This window comes from Sphaerodactylus townsendi, linkage group LG05 (genome assembly GCF_021028975.2).
Source record: "Sphaerodactylus townsendi isolate TG3544 linkage group LG05, MPM_Stown_v2.3, whole genome shotgun sequence".
Taxonomy (NCBI): Eukaryota; Metazoa; Chordata; class Lepidosauria; order Squamata; family Sphaerodactylidae; genus Sphaerodactylus; species Sphaerodactylus townsendi.
In genome coordinates, this window is record NC_059429.1 from 66,871,284 (window position 1) to 66,892,010 (window position 20,727).

The 20,727-nt window shown below is 40.1% G+C and overlaps 1 protein-coding gene across 2 annotated transcripts; it reads right to left on the bottom strand.

Annotated features, from left to right (window-relative positions):
• Window positions 1–536: 536 nt before the first annotated feature.
• LOC125433485 (protein zyg-11 homolog B-like) lies at window positions 537–18,882 on the bottom strand. Of its 2 annotated transcripts, none has more exons than XM_048498014.1 (14): window positions 18,751–18,882; window positions 16,708–16,873; window positions 15,498–16,252; window positions 12,784–12,924; window positions 12,391–12,567; window positions 10,412–10,476; window positions 8,778–8,877; window positions 8,646–8,699; window positions 7,979–8,140; window positions 7,852–7,899; window positions 7,182–7,379; window positions 7,042–7,103; window positions 5,312–5,409; window positions 537–1,924 (listed from the first exon to the last, which is right to left on the bottom strand). In XM_048498014.1, exons 1-14 carry the CDS (start codon window positions 18,823–18,825, stop codon window positions 1,734–1,736), a joined length of 2,292 nt encoding a protein of 763 aa, XP_048353971.1. In that variant the 5' UTR covers window positions 18,826–18,882; the 3' UTR covers window positions 537–1,733. The 2 variants fall into 2 exon arrangements, with proteins under 2 accessions (XP_048353971.1, XP_048353970.1); XM_048498013.1 differs by having other exon boundaries at window positions 10,412–10,479.
• Between the last annotated feature and the right edge of the window lie 1,845 nt (window positions 18,883–20,727).

Genomic DNA, 20,727 nt, shown 5'->3' on the forward strand with positions numbered 1-20,727 from the left:
CAAGTGACACATCTTATTTTCAAAGATGCAAAAGCCAAAGTCACACATAAGGCAATTAAAATTTGTTCTTTACAATTTTGCCTAGAATGGGCTATGGACCAAACTGCTTTCAAATCCATAAAAGCTGAGTATAAAAACATTTTTGTGGATCAATTCAGCAGAGTGCACTATGGCTCAGAAACTGGAATGGGCTCAAAAAAGAACTGTCAGGAAGGTCACTATTCATAGCTTGTATAGTTCATAACCTCTCTGCTTACCTCTTACATCTGTAAATGACTGCATCACAAAATAAACCTATTCAACAACTACACCCGGAACTATTGCTTGCCATTATTACACTAATTTTGCAAATTGTGTGGACAAGCGCGTTTGTTAGTGGCATGGATTTATTCTCCCTGAAAACAGAGGGTGGTGGATCATTTTCATGCCATTCACTGTACATCATGCTTAAATATATGCATACACCTATGAGGTACCTATCGTGACACAGAGAAAATAATAGCAAAGCACTCTGCCTTTCCATTTTCCACTTTTTATTAAGGATGGGGGGGGCAAAGTAGGTGCCACAGCAGCATTAGAGCATGTTGTGGAGATGTTCTATAAAGTGTGAGCATAACTTCTGCCACCCAAAATTTCCTTTTTTTCCTTCTTGTGGTTACTTCTACTCTGCCCATCACCACAAAAAAGACAACAGCACGAGTCTTTTTGGTGTCCCATGCTTTCCACGTATCCTCCTCCACTGCTTTATAGGAAATGGATATTAGCACTAGTGTATCACTTACTTTGGCCCCCTATTCCTGTGCCATCATTATTTCTCCCTTAATATTGACCAATTTACTGAATGTTGAAACTTGCAATCTATAGATGCAACATTTAGACATTTATTTCAGATATGACGATCAAAGAAACCTATATAGAAAGATTTCCATCCCCTGAAGTATATAAAAAAATAACTTTATATGTATTACATTTCCATTTCCAAATGCAGTTTTATATACAGGGCTCCAGTATGATCAGGATTAAGTGGCAAGAAACTTGAAATTGTTGGACCAGGGGATCAGACTCTTCCCTCTTATGATACGAGCAATCCCTCCGCTTGCAAGAAGCTCATAAAATTTGCAAGTGGCAGAAGGACCTGCTGTGGATTAATCTAATTGTTTAACTTCAATAAACAAGTCATTGCCTTTTTCAAGATTTTCATTCTCAACAATTCACTTTCTTTTCCCTTTGGTGTGTTTTCTCTGTACCTCTAAAATTAAGCCATTCTAATGTTCAGACTGTAGTAAAACAGCACTGACTCCATTGTTGATAGGACATAGACAATACCTGTTATACTTGCTAGACTGACATATAGGGAGAGAGATTACAGGAAGGGGAACAAGTGATTTTAAAGCCTCAATTTAAAATGCCCTTGATTCCTAACTCTGCCACTATACACAATGAGTGGCTTGCAAGCATCAGCCTCTGTTTAAGCCTTTGATGGTAAAGTATTAAGCAAATTTATCTTGGAGGCCTTCCAAGTAGAGTGATCCTAAAAGACCAGTGTGTCACATCCCCTATCAGAAGGCAAGTTGTGAATCAGATCTACTTGTAGAAGCCTCCTGGCCATGCATGCCATTCAAGTATCCTGTAATGCAGTAACCTTACAGGAAGAGCCACCTTGATGCCCATGGAGGGTAAAAGAATCACTAGCACAGCTTGTGAGTTACAGGACAAGTTTCAGCCAGCATCCGTTATCCATTTGATTTGGCCTGTAGCTCATTTAGGTGCTTAGGCTTCCCATAATACATCATGTGATTATCCATGTAAGTTAGTATTTCAGTTGTTAAATACTGGACATCTGGATCACTCTGGTCATTTTCTTTGATATTATATAAATGTTGTAGCCCATCCTCTTCTATTATCATGGCACAGTATCTGGCAGCTGAAAAGAAAAAAAGTTTGGTCATTAAAAGAACTGGCACAAACATAATAAAATACTGCAGAAGAATTGGATCAAACAGACATACAAAGGCCAATTATTTTTTAAAAAACGAGGGAAAAAATCTATGGGCATAACTCCTGAAAAATCAATTACATTTGAGATGATGAAAAAACACTGACAAATAAATAGAAGATATTTGAACACAAGATGGATGAGAGATTTAATAAAATGGACAAAAGATTTCTAAAAATTAGAAAAGATGTCAGAAGATGTTAAGAAAATAGAAAGTTTTATAATTCAAGCATTTGGAGGAATAAAACTAATGACAAAGTTGAAACTCTTGAAGGAAAGACAGAATTTTTTTAACAGACTTGGAAAGAGAAAGGGATAATTTAGCTCTACTGGAATTAAGAGAGAAATTTATTTGAGATTCAGTGCCATTTCTAAGATTGAAAATGTAAGAGAAAGGATAACAACTGCCTTGGTAGAGAAAAATATGAGAAGAGTTGAAAAAAGATTTAAAAAAGCTATAGATTAAGTCCAGATATGCTGAAATTAGGAAAATCCTAAGAAATATACTGGTTCAGTTTGTGACAAAGAGTATGAGAGACCTTATCCTTACAACAGCATTTTGATATAAGATTTCCTAACCTTCAAGGTCAACACAGAGGATAGGAAGGGAAAAGGGTATAGACACTAAGTAGAGAAATTGGGAAGAGAGTTGAGAAGTACAAAAGAATAAAGAAGCAAAAAGAAGAAATTCTCCAGACAGCACAGTGCCTGTTCTCCCTGAAGGCGGGAAAAGAACTAAAGCATAAGGGATGGGTCCTCCAGGAAACAGGAAGAAGAAAATCTTGCTCCTGCCTCCCTGGCAAAGTGGTGGGAATCACCCAAATATGTCCTCCTACTCATCTGGGAAAATTGATAATGTGGACATAACTGTTTTAAAAGAAATACCTGTCAGAGTCCTGCATAAGAGAAAAGTATACACTTTCTTAACTGAAAAGGTTAAACAGATTATGTTTCATTGGGGGAAAACTGGAAAGTGCACTTTTTACTTTCAAGCAACACAGATGCTGACTGACAATTCAAAAGGAGCTAAAATTCCTTGCATTTTTTAGTGATAAAACAGACTTCAGAAAACTCAGATCAAGATCAATTAGAAGTAGAGTGTCTACAACAGGGGAAGGAAAAGAAAATGACTGGACTGGATGACAAGGACTGTTAATACTCTGGAACCCAATTACAGATTACACATGTCTAACAAATGTCTTTCCCCACCCACCCCATTGGAAAGCACTTGCTTCCGCAGGGTTTAGGGGTCATGCGCCATTCTACAACAGGAGTTCATACCAGTGCCTGGCAAGGCACAGCCATGGGACTTGCTCCAGGACCCTGCCTGGGACAGAGCCTCCCTGTTGGTTTGCCTGCCAGCCAGCCAAGCAGAAGTTGACCTGGTGAGCTGCCACCTGCCGCCCATGGGAAGGGCAAGTGAGAAGTCCTTCCCACCCACCACCACCTGCACAGGGCAGTGAGGTCTGGTTCAGTAGCTACAACAGAGTTCCAATTCGTACCAGCTTAGCCTTGTGGTGAGTGGCCTTGGCAGAGCAACAGCCAAAGGAATTGTCACCCATTTAGGGAATTGGTTTTGGGAAAAGGATTATGCTGTAGTGATGGAGCAGAACTCCCCATTTTAGTTCATTCTTTATTTTTATTTTTTGTAGATTTATGTGGATCTCTGTGATTTTAGGAAGTTAGATGGTATATGTTAATGTTAACTACCATTTTCGTGTGGTTGAGACAGTGGGTTTTTTTCAGGCCAGTGTGTGGCCATTGGCATCTCTCAAAATGAGGCGAAATGTTTAGGAACAAGGATTTAAAAGAGATTGGAAAAAGAGCAAAATGTTAGGAGACAAAATCTTACCAGACCATCATGCCATTGGCACTTTTGCCCAGAAAACCCACCTACCGAACCAGTTGAATCTGGCTGTGACAGGAACGAAGCCTTCGACGTTGAAATAACTCAAGGTTTCGCATGTTTTATTGTTTTGCTTGTATTGGAACACCTCGCCGTGATGACCTATTCCCAAGTACTTTCAGGGAACCCTCTTATTGATGTCAGCCACAGGGGGGTGGGATGGGGATTTTTAATGGGGTTTTAAAGGACTTTATGAATTGTCTTAACTATGTTTTTATTCTGATGTTAACTTCGTATGTTTTAACAAGGTTTCATTCCCATTTGTTAGTTGCCCCAAGACTACGTTGTAAGGAGGGTAATAAATTGAAGAAAGAAAGAAATATTTCATCATTTGAAAAGAATAAAACAAGATATAATTTGTCTTCAAGAAATGCACATTAGAAAAAATATATAAAATATTTGTCAGATAAATCTTCAGGTGAATTTATCTCAGCCAGTATTTTTTAAAAATGGGGTGGTGATATATAGCAAATTGTATAGTACTCACTAGCCTAGAAGGTAATTTTGGCACTGGACACCGGGTTAACATGCATAGTAGGTGCGGCAATGTAGCCAGTGTGTGAAGTTGAAACTTGTTTGAAGGTTAAAGCTATAGGTGCTGGGAAATTTAATGCTCCAAAATTAAAAGACAAAGCGGTGAGTATTTCCATAAACATATTATTATTAGTGGGGTGTTGTGGGTTTTCTGGGTTGTATGGCCGTGTTCCAGTAGAATTTTCTCCTGATGTTTCACCACTGCTTATCCGTGGGTTTGGCGTCATCAGAGTGGGGATCCTCTGGAAGAGGAATGTTACCAGGTAACAGCGCCTGCGAGCAAAATGTCAGGAGAAAATCTTCAAAATTAGGCTATAAGCCATCTAATACAGAAAAAGTGCTTCAAGGTGAGTATAATCCAAAAGGATGTTTTTGGTTTCAGAACGGACAATCAAGAACACGTTTTGTTTCAAACAATAATCAAGAATGTTTTTTTGTTTCAAACAATACCAGTGTTGTTTCAAACAATACCAGTGTTGGCTAATAATGGTTACAGCGGACCTCCAAACTATGGTTTGGTTAGGGCTAACCTCCAAACCATGGTTTGCTGACAAGGCACTAGCAACTGCATACTTCGGCAAGCTATGATTTGTAAGAGCTTGGGATAGAGAAGCGAACAGAAATATAGAAGGAACGGAAAAGTATCACACGGTAAACCCTAGAGCATGTATTTATATTACATATATAGCTATTCTATGAATCCACTCAAAATTAACCACATCACTCCTTCAAACCCACGGAAGTAATTCACTTGAAAAACCAGGGTTTGAAATTACGTCTGAATCTTCGGTCCAAAAAATGCATTACACTCTGTTTGAACAAGTGCCTTCTTGATCTGGCAAATCAAAAACTTAAGAACAAATTACAATACATACGGGTTTTGTAGCAAATGTGCAGGATGGCCCATGCTGCCCAGATCTGTACACCAGGTAACATAAAACAATCAAGTAGTGGGTAGAATGGCTTGAGGGATCTATATGTTGGAAAAATACTTTGATGAATAAACAGTTTTAGCATAATTATACAGGCATGCTATATAATCACATTTACCAATACATAAACAGCTTCTTAATCATGAGCTATGCAGCTTAATTATGCAAATAAAAGTCTCAAGCATATATGCTGGAAAGCAGTTGAATGGGGGGTGGTGCTGTATTGGTATGAACAGCACCACCCCCATTCAACAGCACCATGCCAACTATATGTAGACATGGGAGGGCACTGAAGTGTAGTGATTAAGAGTGTTCATCTAGTAATTGTAAGGCCCAGGTCCACTTGTGCCATGGAAGTTCACTGGGTGACGATGGGCCACTCACACAGACTCAGCCTAACCTACCTCACAGCAGTGCCATGAAGATGAAATGGAAGAGAGGAGAACGATGTAAACTGCTTTGGGTCCCCAATGGGAAGAAAGGTGGAGTACAATGAATTAAAACAAGTCACAATAGCTTTGGGTTCAGTGTGCTCTGAGTCCTCAGAGATTTTACAGATGAAGTGACATAAACCTTTCAAAATCAATGGTATAAAGAGTTATGTGTTTCTATCAACAGTAGGAGGAAAGGATTGGATTCATAAAAGGCCTCACAGAAGTTGGAGTTTATTCTGTTTGCAACACAAGAGGCAATATGAAGAACCAAACCCAAGACATTAAGAACCAGTTCACAAAAATGGGTGGGCTAATATGCAGCCCCATCAGAAAATCTGTAATCAAGGTTAAGAAATCATGTCCCTCTCTCTCCACTAACATTCTTATCTGTCACCATCTATCCAATTATTTCATTTACTGTGGTTAAACACTATATCAGTTCCAAAGTTAGTTATGATTTAAAAAGAGGACTTTGGATATATACCCCACCTTTGACTCCTGTAAGGAGTCTCAAAGCAGTTTACAAACTCCTTACCACATTCCTCATCCTTACTAACAGACTGAAAGTGAGTTTGGAAAGAACTGCGAAAAGCTAGTATCCGGAAGGTCACTCCAACAACTTTCGCTTCCAAGTGTTATTGGGAGGAGCAGGGGAGATCAAATCCAGTTCTCTCAGGATTAGGAGTCCGCCTGCTTCTTATACCATCCACATCACCCAGGGTATTACACACCCTTTACGTTGAACGCTAGCAGACTCCTTCCAACTGTAAAGAGTGAACTATGTGGTCGTTAGTTAAGTATTAGCCAGGCAGGAAGTAAAGAAAAGCTACAATGAACTGCTTATGTGGTGTTCCATGGGAAAGAAGGAGCGCAGACGCTACCACAACCTGCTCCTGATATTTTAACTATAGTTAAAAGATTCACCACAAAATACACCGGCCACTGCTCTGAGCACAGAGGCAATCTCATCTATGTTGATAATTGATGCCATTATTCAATAAAGACACTGAAATCTATAGCATATTATACCAGACGTGCTGACAAATATTTGAGATCTATATAGTGCTTCAGTCTTGCCTCAACTCAGAAAAAAAAAGAGGCAAATTCCTGAAGTGAAAAGGCATACCACAATGGGCAAACCCAAAGTGAAGGCGGATTGCAAGTTTCTATTCAGCGTGCTTCCATATATAGCATAAGTATACAGTTATTTTCAGAAGAGTATTTTAATAAAATGAGTACCTATAAGCTGGCAGTGCTACCATCTTGCATTCTGGTGTTGGCCACTTCAAGAGGGCTGAGTGCTGTAACAGAGAAAAGTGTCAAGTTTTCAATAAACATGGAGAACGTTCAAAAGAATTATGGCATTTAAGTCATGTTACCAGTTTCTCAATAAGCTGTCTTCTCTGAGTTTGACTTAATGTCCAAGCTTGCTCGCCTCTGGATAGTAAATTAGCAATAATCCCAGCTGAGAAGTAACTGACTTCCATCTCGGGACTGGTCAACAACTCATTGATGTGGTCCACAAAGTCCTTCTGCATTAACTTGGGATGGAGCTCTCTCACTTCAGCTACATTGTTCTGTAATGTAATATGAGGAGAAGAGATAAAACTATGAAAAATATATTTTAAAGGAGGATAGGAATTGTCTTGAATAACACTGCATTTTCAGTATGAATCAGAGGAATATATTTTGGTGTTTAACTTTAGAGCACAATATAATTCTTTTTTTAAAATATATTTTATTATATAACACATGTTACACGGAATAAGAAACAGTAAGAAACAATATACAATTGTTAGTGAAATAAACATTTCATATATCCTTAACCAGTTCACTAACACATCTACATTGATCCATTTAATTTAATAATGTTAATAAAATTAACTCTCTCTAAGGTTTCCCTTTTCACAATATAATTCATGAGAGAAGACTAGTGAAGGAAAAGAACCTATTAAGTGGGTTTATCCTAATTATCAATGACATACACCTTGTAAAACAAAAAATTTTAAAAATACATATGTAGCATGTAGCTTTGAACTCTGCTCTTACCAGAAGGCCAAGCACCTTATGCTGTGTAGAGGAGTCAGCTGGAAATGCCTATCAAATGAAAAAACAAAGCTATTCAACATACATGATGAATATGTTATAAACTGGTCATAAAAGCTATTATGTTTACCTGTAAAACTCTCATGAAAAGCTCCAGTCCTTTGTTGTCAATGAAGTGCCCACATGTGGTTGGAGCCTCATCTGTGAGATTCCAAAGGGCACTCAGTGTAAAATGAAAAGTTGTGTCCAGTTCATTTTGATTGGTTTTCTGTTCAACAATTTCAAGAAGTTTCTGTTTCAAAAGATAGGACCATTAGTATCACAATATACAAGAGCTAGACAGGCAAGGGAGAGGAAATGGCACCCACACCCACTGGCTCCTGCTTCCTCCTCTCTCCCATCCCCACTCGCCCATATCCTTCTGATTGCTGCATTCCAGTCTAGCTTTGCTATTACCACTATTTTCTCACTCCTTCTCCACAATCATCCCCTCTCTCAGCTGCTCCTTACTTTTAAAGGCCTAGTTGCATGAGGTTGCTAGGCTGATCTTGGTGAGCATATTTTAAAGCTACAAAGGAGTGGTTTAAACTGTCCAGTTTTTTAAATGTAATTTTCTGAAAAGCTAGAGTTTTCACCAGGTTGTAGAAACATCTCCCTTTTCCATATCTTTCTCCATTGTGAAGAATTTTTGATCTGCATTTTGAGGCCAATTTCAGAATTTTATGTATATGAAAGTACATGTAATACACTTCCTACACACTGCTCATTTAACAGATTTATGACAAACAAAAACTTACCTCAACAACTATGTAGAACTCTGCAATAAGTTGTGCTGCCTGTTCATCTGAAAGCTGATAATAAATCAAATATTTTAGGTCATTAGCTGAAAGCGCTCCAAAAACAGGATAAATCAAATAAAGACAACATACCTTTAATGCCAGGATAGAGATAATATTAACAGCTATTCTTTGTATATGTTGATTTTCCGGGTTACACAGCCACTGAACAACAAATTTGGCAGCTGCAAACCTGCAATTAAAAATATATCCTTTGGAACTATTGAGCAACTAACAATGATGCAGCAATTCATTCACAGCAAGCATATGTGAACTCTATTACTTGCAGGGCAATTACAGCTATGAGAGTCGGTTGTTGCCTAAAAGCCAAAAAACTAATTTCCTACTCTGCTCAAGTCCCAAAGAATAACTTAGCTGACTACAGGTGGATTCTAATCTGGAAAACCGGGTTTGATTCCCCACTTCTTCACCTAAGTCCGTGGTGTCGAACCTGTGGCACTCCAGATGTTCATGGACTACAATTCCCATCAGCCCCTGCCAGCATGGCCAATTGGCCATGCTGGCAGGGACTGATGGGAATTGTAGTCCATGAACATCTGGAGTGCCATAGGTTCACCACCACTGACCTAAATGGAAGAGGCTTATCTGGTGAACCAGATGTTTCCACACTCCTATATTCCTGCTGGGTGACCCTGGGCTAGTCACAGTTCTTCGGAACTCTCTCAGCCCCACCTATGTCACAAGGTGTCTGTTGTGGGGAGAGGAAGCGAAAGGAGCTTGTAAGCCACCTTTGAGTCTCCTTACAGGAGAGAAAGGTGGGATATAAATCCAAACTCTTCTTCTTTTTAATGATTAAATATTCTGAGGTATGAGCTACAGACACGAACAGACTGAATTTCCATTTCCCCCAAATTTCCATTTTCCCCTAAAAACGGAATCCTCTCCCCAAGGCTTCAAAATTTATGGACACTGTATGTTTCTATACCTCTCATCAGTAGAACTCTCCTCTCATTGTACCTCTCTGACACTTACCTCTGTGCATATAAAACTGCCTTCTACTGGCTCTGTACTATCTACTTTAGATAGTACTGCACATCAATGGCACACCAAGGCTTCAAGCAGAGCACTCCAAGTCATGCTACCTAAAATGGTACCAGGCATACAGAAAGGGGTCACTCTCGCCCTAAATGAACAGCAACAGACGTTCCCTCACAGTTCTGTATCTCAGCTGCTGCCTCTCACGTGTTAGTTTGCAGTAAGCCTGATTTAAACCACATCAGGAGGCAAGTGAAAACCCCATGCACCTTTTCACACACGCACTATTATACTGGGGTCTCAGCTGGTGTGAGGAAACATGCTTAACACTGACAATGGCAAAAGCCAGCGAGCCGCCACACAGGGACTTTCATGCATTGCTGTAGTATGCAACTGAAACTGTTTAGATTTTTAAATTTAGGACAAATGCAGAATTAACAAGAAAACCACATTGGCAGAAGGGTTTAGCTTACTGACATCACCTTTAGACCAGGTTTTATTGTGAACATCTGAGGTGAAAACTCTACTGAAGCTTCTATGGCTACTCCTGTTGAAAAGGGCCGTGTATAATTCTGAATAAGGGGACTCAAGAAAAAGCAACTTTGATACAAGGTAAGAAATTCCCAAGTCTGGAGAAATATCTGGTGGCAAATAAAAAATCCCATGGACCAGGTAACCCTGGTACTCTAGTTGCCCCATGTGATTATACATTATTTAACTATTTAACTTGCCTGTTAAATGGAACATCTTGCAGGATTCTGACACTTGATAAAGAAAGAAGGCAATTCTTCTGCAGCTGCTTGGAGAAAGAAAGCATGTCACAAACCTCTATATTCTAATACCAGAAGGAAAACTTATATATATTTGTCAAATGAGATCCAGAAATGCACACTTCTAAATACTTCGTACTTTTTCAATTGGAAGCATTTAGTAAACAAGAAAAATAAATCTGTATTCCTTGTTTACTAACCCAATTTCTTTACCTTGCCATTATGCTCAATAGCTTGAATCTTACTTAACTTTCCTGCTGGAGAACAAGTGTGATTTTCACCATTTTTCCTCGTCTCCTGCAGACATATTTCCTTTCCACATTGTTCTCAGGGATCAACTGAATACTGAGAGCAAAGCAGGATGGTGTGTATGTTATGGGGAGGGAAGTTCACTGAAAATCTAAGAAGAAAACTAGGACATTTCAAAGCTTCTCCAAGCGTATGATGCGTTTCTACACATGTCCATTATGCGGGCAACCAAACCAAATGCAGGAAACTCATGACTGAACGTTCAGCAAGTCCAACCAGAGGATATGAGGAAGCGAGGGTTATAAAGTTTTGTCTGAAATCTCAGAAAGCTGCTATAAGAACAGTCTAGGGAGATGGCAATCAGTAACCGCACTCTATGCAGTAGCTTATTTTAACCTTAAGTCACCAATGTGCAAACTGCACTTACAGTTTGAGTTACAAATGTTATTTCTTTTAATTTACATCAGGTATGAGAAGTTACTTCTCAGTTTGTTAAATTATACTGTAGGTGAGCAGTGTCTGTGCATGTCACGTTTTCTTGGATTTTTTTGCATGGACAAATGGTAGCTTGGATTTTAGGGACAATTAGATTTAAGGATGATTTTGTTGAATGTTTGTGTTTTGAGCATAGCAAGTGAAATGGAAGTTACTGAGTTTTTAATCTCAGTGAGAATAGTCAACCAGACAAAAGGGTAAGAAAAACACTACTTGACAAACTGTCAACTATTTCCATATTTTCTGTATCATGAGGAAAGGACAAGTTTTAGAAATTACAGCATTGAGTCTCTTTAGAAATAACAGTTTCCAAGTAATACCTTAAATCTTGATTTCACTCAAGTCAGAAAGTGATGGTTATGTTTCAGAATTTGAAAATTGCGAGCCAGATTGGAGTAATTGGAAGTAGAAGCATATATGGAGAGCAGAAAGGAAGAACAATTACCTAGACCTTACCACTGCACATCCCTTCCCCTCGCATCAGGTTCTGATTCCAAATGTACACTCTACATACTATTCCCAGTTGAAATCTTTAAAATGTAGTGGGGTAACAAGTGCCTTTTTATATATACAGTATAGTAAGTTAGAGATGTCTGAATAAACTGTTCATATGCAGTTACTATTAATGGGTTTATCCTATGGAAAACTGCTAGGAAAACAAGGAGGGGCCATTTTCATCAGCTTCACTTACTACCACAGGAGAGCTGGCTGCTCCCTTCACCCATAACCCCTCACAATGTTCTTTGTCCCCAAGAAGCAGCATTTGGGAGCTGAAGCAAGAAGGAGTGAGCTGAGAAAATTGCACCTGGCAGAGAAAAATCCCTTCTGCCGGCAGAAATCATCCATAAGATCCAAACAAGTGTCACAAACTGCACTAAATGTGCAACAGGGAAGTGAAACCCTGCTACCCCATCCAATGCCCATGTTTAAAAAACAGATGACTCATAAAAGTTAAGACTGCAAAGCATCTTGGAAAAAAATCTGTACTATCGAATTGGGGCTATTAATGTAATTTCGAATGCTTTCAAAAATACAGGGAAATCCACACAAGCTATCTGTGTCTAGGTCACCATATGGCATAATTTGCTGAACAACGTTCTCGCTAATAAGTTTTCATGATGAGAAAGAAGAATCTGGTGGTATGCTCCTTTACTACTAGGGATGAAGTATAACTAAGCTCTGCTGCATACCCTTACCTGCTGCTGTTCAGGAAAAGTTTCCATGGCCTTCAAAAGCAGCTGGATAACACTGGAGAGTAGGCGGACAGGCATGCCTGCTGCTAGACCTTGTCTAGTTAAGTTCAGGGCACAGGCACTAGCAGTCAACTGTACTGCTAAGTCCAGAGGGTGATTCCTCATTCCAATAATTACAAGCTGCAGAAGGAAATGGAGGACAGAAAAGTTTAAAGAACAAAAATACAATACAGAAACCAGGCAAACCAGAACTCAGAATACAAATAAACAAATTGGATTTGTTGTAGGAAAAATACAATTACATACTAGTTTCCCAAAATCCAAATAAATTATCTTTCAATTCTAAGAGCCCTGTACTTTACAACCAATTGTTTATGTTGAACTAATAGTTTTTACCTTTAGGATTTCAGGCTTTGTGATTCTCATAAAACATGTATGAGTAAAAAGGTGAAAAAAGGCTTCTTTCACAAAGCAAGCCCTTTCACTGTAGCGCTTCAAAGCTTCTGAAATCTGGTTTTCATTTTCTCCTCCTGACACCTGAGGACAAATTAAGAAATGTTACATTAACCTTACTGGGCTTAGAATTAATTTAGTTCCTGGTATATTCAGTAACATAATACACTCCCCCAAAATTGTCTGTTAAGTACTATAGTACATGAGGTACAGATCTCTAATCCTAACCCACATATAGTACAAAGACCACTCTCACCTAGAGAATTGCAGTGGGGTTGCAGAGTTTAGATTCCCTCCCACTCCCCTGAGGGACAAGGATATTTCAAAGGGATAAGAACATGGATGCCACTGAGCTTTTGTGGTGGCTCACTTCAAATGGTCTGATAGAGCTACATACGTAAATGCCTGGGCCCAATCGGAAACCTCAGGCAAAAAATTATCCCTGAAAATTCCTCTACACCCTGCTGCTTCTCTCAAGAGCTTACTCTAGTGTTGACGTACTCATTGACTATGAGAATTCTACCCACTGCAGTGCATAAAGACAGTGTGAGTTATACAGACGTTCTCCTTGCTTGCAACAGCCTTCCTTGAGAAACAAACCTCAGACTACTGGATGGAAGGAACTGTCTGCAACGAGAAACATTTGCCTTCGAACACAAGGAATGAAACCCAGTTTGTTCTGACTGGGTAGGAATTTTTGGGTTTGTTCAGTTCAACACACACAGCTGGAAGAAAAATGTTAAGAGGAGGCTACTTGGAAAGTGGATCCATTTTGGGATACACACACAATTTTCTGCTTAGCAGGTAGTTGAATAAGCGGTTGAAAGCAGACATGTATTTTGTGTATGTACACAAAATAGTCCTTGATTTTCATTACTTAATGTTTGACATATTTTAGTACCATATCTGTTATGAAGACTAAGGTCAACTCCGCATAGCATAATTATACCAGATTACATTCGGTATTTAAAAATCCAAGTCTATTTTATCCTGGTTTCTTCCTTTGCATGAGTACCCATTTCTGTGAAGGAGTCAAACTAAGTCTGAAAGGAAAAACTCCAATTTCTTTCACACAAGCCCTGCTCTTTTTGTTTTTACAGCACAGATGCAGCATGCATGCTCGAATATCCCTGGTGTGCTGCATTCTGATTGGTTCTTCCCTCTCCTAAAGGCAATGCTTCTGATTGACAGGTCTACAACAACCGCAGGAAAACCAAGCAGGACACACACACCTTTTCTCTAGCTTTGGAAAAAAGCCGGTACAGTGAGCAACATGGCAAGCACATTGTGCTATACAAAGTAAAAACTTTTGACCAATACTGGGCAGAGAATTATGTCCCATCCACATTTACAGGTGTGCAGGAAACCACAGCACAAGACACCCCCCCTCCAAATACACCAAATAATATTTGACTGGTCTTTGGGGCTGTCATGGAACGAGAGCATCCTGCTAGGCAGGCACTTCCCCACCTCTCCCAGGAGCCCATTCAGAACGTGAGCCAGGAGCTGCAGGATTGGGCTGGCTGCAGCTCAGCTAGCGAGCGGTGCTTGGCGAGAGTGAGCTGGAACAAGGTGAGCATGATATAAGGCAGGGGGATCAGGTGGTGGGATGGGAAAAATAAATCAGTTTTGCCCCAATGGCCTTCCCACAGAAGTGATTCAAAGCGGGATTTTGAAAAAAGAGCAACATTTTAGCAGTTTTTTAAAAACCCGGGATGAGGGAAATATGAGGGACAAACCCGCTTTAGGATTGGGAACCGTGTGAACTTCTTGGCCAAACCAGGATATTTCTCTTGCTCAACCTGGGATATTTGTACCATGCGGAAATGTCCTAAGAAGTCTACAAAGTTTCAGTTCAAGGTTGATGGAAAGTAGCTGTGGTTGGTTTTCCAGGCTGTGTAGCCGTGATCTGGCAGATTTTGCTCCTAACATTTAGATTTCTTCTACAGCAGGGGTAGGGAACCTTTAACACTCAAAGAGCCATTTGGACCCATTTTCCATGGGAAAAGAAAACACTTGGAGCCGCAAATAATTTTTGACATTTAAAATAAAGATAACACTGTACATATTGGGTTTTTTTACCTTTTACTCCGCTCATTCTGAGAAGCGTATGGATGCGTCCGCCCTGCTGCCTGCAGGGCGGGCAAGGATGGGGCCAGCGGCTCGGCCTCGCCGGCCGCCGGGAAAGCACCCGCCCCGCTCCAACGGGGCAGGTGAGAGGGGAAGCCCGCGGCACGGCGCAACCCAGCCAGGGCAGGCAAGGATGGAGCCAGCGGCTCGGCTCGTGGAGCCACAGTGCAAGGGCAGAAGAGCCGCATGCGGCTCTCGAGCCGCAGGTTCCCTACCCCTGTTCTACAGCTAGCATCTTCAGAAGCATGTCAGTGAGATATGCCACAGACAGAAACACGTCTCATTGTGACAGGCCTCTGAAGAGGTCAGCCATACACATGGGCAAAATGTTATAAGCAAAAACAACTAGACCATGGCCACACAGCCCAGAAAACCCACAACAACCAGTTGATTCCAGCCATGAAAGCCTTTGACAATACATTAATGCAAGTCTGTACAGAACCCAAAGTTAGAAGTGGGATTCCAGTCAAGCACAATGCATATCTTCATGTGCGATCTTAACCCAAGGAATATTTAAAAATTCAAACCTTCAAGGTTCCTTCTCCTGAAAGGAACTCTGTATATCCTGCTTCAGTACCCAGTAACCCCACAAACCGCATTTTAGGTCGCTGTCTGACAAATGCTTCTACAGCTTCATCTGTAATGCCTTTACTCCCAGAAATGTCCAAAGATACAAGGTCTGGCAGAATGTCTTTTTCCCCCAATAGATGAACAGATATATGTGATCGGGAATGTTGTTCATCTGAGATATCAAGATGATTCAAATACTTTAGCTCTCTCATGACATTCAAGAACTTTGGTGCAGGCATATTTAAACTTTTCAAACCATGCATAATGAGAGATTTAAGCCGATCCTTGCAGGCAACGAGTGCAGTTATGTCTGTGACAGAAGTGCTGGATATATCCAAGCTTTCTAATCTTGGCAGGGAAGCAACCTCTGCTAAATCTTCATCACGGAAGGCCACATTGGTAATGCTCAAAGAACGAAGACCAGAGAGCTGGCTAAAACACCTTTCATAAGCATTTGTTGGGGAAAGAGTTATCGAGTCCAAAACAAGGCACTGGAGGTTGCTCTGGATCCACACGCTACTACCCAGCCTGCTCACGACATCTGAAACAGTAACAGCTTCATTCATCCCTGCAGCATCAAGCTCTATTAGTTTGTGATGGCAGAATGCCTGCTGGAAGGCCTGGGCAGAGATCTTTGCTTTGCGGATGCAAGCTTGCTTCAAACGTATTTGGTTGCCTCGGAAAATGCCCACCGTCCCATCATTCAACAGTTCTGTCAGGAAAATAAAACAGGAGAAATACACGCTTATTCAATAATATTGATCAATAGTTTTCTATATGCAAGAAGCATTAGAGATTATATAAATGGGAAGCATTTAAATAATAACAAAGCCTCATATTACGCACCAAAGTGGTAAGCAGCATATTAAGAAATCATCACAGGCAGTGTTTCTCTGGAAATCAGCACTGATAAAAACCTTGATGGTGAGACAAATTTGTTGCCATCTCTATTCAGTTCCTTCCCCTTGAAAAACTTTTTTTACAATTTCAGGCCATTACAGTATAGAAATGCATATACCAAACGTGAATAAATTTAGTCTTTCTTGGACCTTCATATCATCGAAGAAGGTCATATATCACACAAAATAAAAATTTCTCATTTATTTCTGTGGTTCTATTATCAGAAACCTAATGATCTATTATTGCTAGCCCAGAAAAAAGTCTTACCTCGATATGCCATTGTCTGCAGTAATCGATCAGCCACTTCTTGAGGTAACCTTTCTGACTCTTTCAAGCATAATGACCCATCTGGCCTCTGTATGCAAAATTTTTCTAAATCAGCAACTAAGGCATTTAAGCAGATATCAACTAAGGAATAAGGAGATGCTTCAGCCTGCAGCCACAGAGAAATAAGGACATATCAGCAGGAAATAAGCAGTGAACAGTAACTGGGATTATTACATTGCTTTACAAGTTATTTAATACAACTAATAATGGAAATGCCTACACTTAATGTCCATAATTAACTGAAAAAATGAACAACATGGAGCCAGTTAGAAATATTCCCAAAGATTAAATCTGCAGATGATACTATGATTATTCTCACATTAGGAAACATATTTTCAGAGTTAGCTCCCAAAACCACCTACCTGACCACACTCTCCCAAAACAGGATTAAGCTCTACATCAAAGTTCTCCACATTGGTGTGAAGGAAACCAGGAACTGGGATAATACTATTTCAATTAAAACAAAATTCCATCAACAATCAACTTATGGCAACTGTTCATGGAGTTTTCAAGGCAAGAGATGATCAGAGGCGGTTTGCCATTGCCTTCTTCTGTAAAGAAACCCTCTTTTTCCTCAGTGGTCTCCCATTTAAATACTTACCATGGCAGGGGCAGAGCAAGGGAAAACTGAGCCCAGGGCATGTGTGCACCCTGCGCCCCTGCCACACCCATGCCCTGGCGCACGCTCGGGTTGTCCCCCCTGCGTCCCGTTGGCGCTACACCACTGTACCATGGCCAACCCTGTGTAGCTTCTACTTTATTACTAAGAAAATCAGCCTTTTGAAAACACAGGCAATTTACACTTGATCTGTTAAGAAGTTCATCTTCTTGACAAAGGAACCTTAGCAACTAGTTCAGAACTGGGTCTGGCACAAATTCCCTTTCACCCAACAATACCATTCCATTTCCAACAACCCCTCTACTCATCCATACTACCACAAGCCATATTCTCTTCTGATCCCCTAAAACACAGTAACTCTATTTAGCCATCCATTCACCCAAATTTGAAAAGAAGCCTGGCATTCCCTCACACGCCATTGGTTCTCACTAAATCACAACTACTTTATTTTATTTATTTATTTTTATTTTATTAGGCTTTTATACCGCCCCATCCTTTATAATTTCCTACTATAACTCAACAAAATTTGAGACACAAACAAAATGTTCCATCTATCAACTTTTGTGACTCAAAGCTCATTTTATCAGATAATTGATCTAAGAATTTTTTTGTTGGTCTTTTAAGATGTTTCTGTTCCCTAATTTTGTTTTACTCTTATAGACTAACATGTCTACATACATTTTCTTTTAGATCTACTTATCTTGCACATAGATCAACTCTACTTTGCTTATCTAACAAAGGAGGAAGACGCCTTTACCCACTGACTGGATCTTGATTGAACCAGCCTGTCTTTGTAATGAATCCTTCCTTACCTTTCTCTTTTAATACAGAAACATCGACCTAATGGATGCACAGTGCGTATCGAAATCAAGTGATTTCTGACCCATGAAAGGTTACACGGGAAGAAGCTTTACTACTAGTCTTTAAGGTATAACTAGACTTCTATTTTATTTTCACTACTATTTTATTTTCACTTATTTTCACTACGACCGCAACGAAGGGGAACGAGGACAGGCAGGTGTCTCCTAACATCCCCCGCCCTGTACTCTGGACAAGAGGCTACTGTTAGGACAGAACAGGACTAACAGGGTTGCCATGAATCGGAAGCGACCTGACGGCATTTAACACACACACACACAATCCCTATCAATGCAAACAGGAGGAATTTGCACCTTCAGACATTATTGACCCATCGTCCTTCTTTTGCGCTCAGGATCATCCGTGCAACCCCTCCACTCCCAAGCGCAGCTCTTCGCTTCACCTACTCCTTACACCCATTGTCTTCTTTCTGCCTTTCTTTTCCCACCTCGCCACCGCTACTTTTTTTTTTAACCCCAAGACCTTCTTAGGTCTTTCTAACTCACCTGCACAGCAGAACAATCTCCGCAAACAGTTAGTGGGGCTCGTTGCCGGTTCTGGATGTGCAGGAACCGCACCATTGCAAACGACCGGTCTAAACTCACCAAAAGAGAGGCGGGCGGCAACCGGAACCACAACCACACGGAACCAAAAGAAAGAGCACCCTTTACCGTCCTTAGCTGAAGTTAGGGCGCATGCGCATCCCCACAGTGCGGGGGGCGGGGAGGTAGGAAAGTTGATTGGACCGTTAAATATTTTGGCTGATTTCCAAAACGTGGAGCTGTGATCTAGTTCCCTCCCGTTCTTGAACCGCTTTCTTATTTGTTAATAAATGTGAATTGTTACTTGTTTAGCTCATTTACTGCTAAGATGGCCGTGGGGTGGGAGATGGACCGATATATTGCCTACATGCCATACAGAAAGTCTCTTCCCTATGTTCTTTTGTTAAAGGAACACTTCACACGTGATATTTTGCATGGAAAAGTAATACCGGTGTGAAAACAACACAATCACTTCTGATGTGTGGCACGGTTTTGTTTTTTTACCACATTGCCAGGAAGTATGCAGATTATAAAAAATAAATATGTACTGCAAGCTATCTGGCTGGAACGGTGCACACACAAACTATTACATTCATTTGTTTTGCAGGAGTGAAGGATACTAAATCTGAAACTGTGTAAACATGTGATGCTAATACAAATGCATACAGCAGTGTTGTTACATGTGTAGAGAATACTGTGTTGGCTTGTGATTTTTGTGAAACCCATGCAGCATGAGTCTATGTGTCCCAGGTTGACTATTTGGGAGCATAAAGGGGTTTGAATGGTTTCATTTCTGTTGGCTGACAAGTGCCAGAAACTGGTATTTGGAGGCTGTACTCAATCTTTTGGCACTTGTTCCATGAGTCCAACTAATTCCAGTCTGGTTCTCCCTCTCCTGACCCCCCCTCCCCCCCCCTGTCTATTTAACATTTACATAAAGCCACTAGGAGATTCATGGATTTGGAGCCAATCACCATCAGTATAGTTATTATATTTACCTCTGCTTCTTTTCAGTTGATTCGAGTGAGCCTGTAGTGATGCTTAAAATATGTATGTATGTATATATGTGTTTGTTTGTTTGTTTGTTTGTTTATATGTTGCCCATCCCCATGGTGGGATCAGGGCGGCTCACAGAAAATCCAGATAAAACCCAGTTTCCTTGTTAATATTTTTAGCACCTTCAAATTCCACTCTAGCTAGGGAAATGAACAGAAATAATAAGACAAAAAGGGGAAAGAAAAGAGAAATAGAAACAAGGACAGGGAGGCCAGTAATGCTGCTGTCCTTGGTGGAATAGTTCTGTCTTACAGACCCTGCAGAACAGAGACAAGTTCCAAATGGCCTGAGTCTCATTTGGCAGAGTTTCACCTTCTGAACTTTGCTGCTAAAAGCCCATGTGAACACTCTGGCTGATTTCGCTTGGGCCAAAAACAGCAGTGTGAAAAAGGTGTGAAAACAGTATAAACCTTTTTACACCGTTTTAAACCCTTTTACACTATTTTCAACTGTTTTCACACTACTGTTTTTGACCGATGTGGAATCAGCCTCTGTGACAAGACTTCAACACCATGGAAGGCAAAAAATTTGTAGAAAATTACATGAGCAGGATCAACAGTTAAGTCAAAAAGGATTGGTTAACTGCCATCCAACCAATTAAAACATTACCAGAAACTGTTTCTGACCATCACATCTGAAAATCTGATCTCTAATGAGAGCATAAGCTCTCTATTCACCTCTATTCATGCAGTACTAGTTTTTACTAATATGTATGTGCTCTTAATATACATTTTAGTTTGATTCTAAATGTTTTTATGATACACTTGGTGGCCCTCATTGGGCAGAAAGGCAGTTACAAATTTTGTAAATAAATAAATACTGTGTGTTTTTGTGCCATTGTTTTCAATGTATGCTTTTTTTTACTTTGGCCCTCTTTTTATTTTG

Excerpts from the sequence above, each read along its gene's own strand:
- LOC125433485 (XM_048498013.1), bottom strand. The coding sequence starts at position 18,825 with ATGGTGCGGTTCCTGCACATCCAGAACCGGCAACGAGCCCCACTAACT. Across the intron at positions 12,568-12,783 it reads CAAAGCCTGAAATCCTAAAG|CTTGTAATTATTGGAATGAG; the intron begins GTAAAAACTATT and ends TTCCTTCTGCAG. Across the intron at positions 8,700-8,777 it reads TCTCTATCCTGGCATTAAAG|CTTTCAGATGAACAGGCAGC; the intron begins GTATGTTGTCTT and ends ATTTATTATCAG.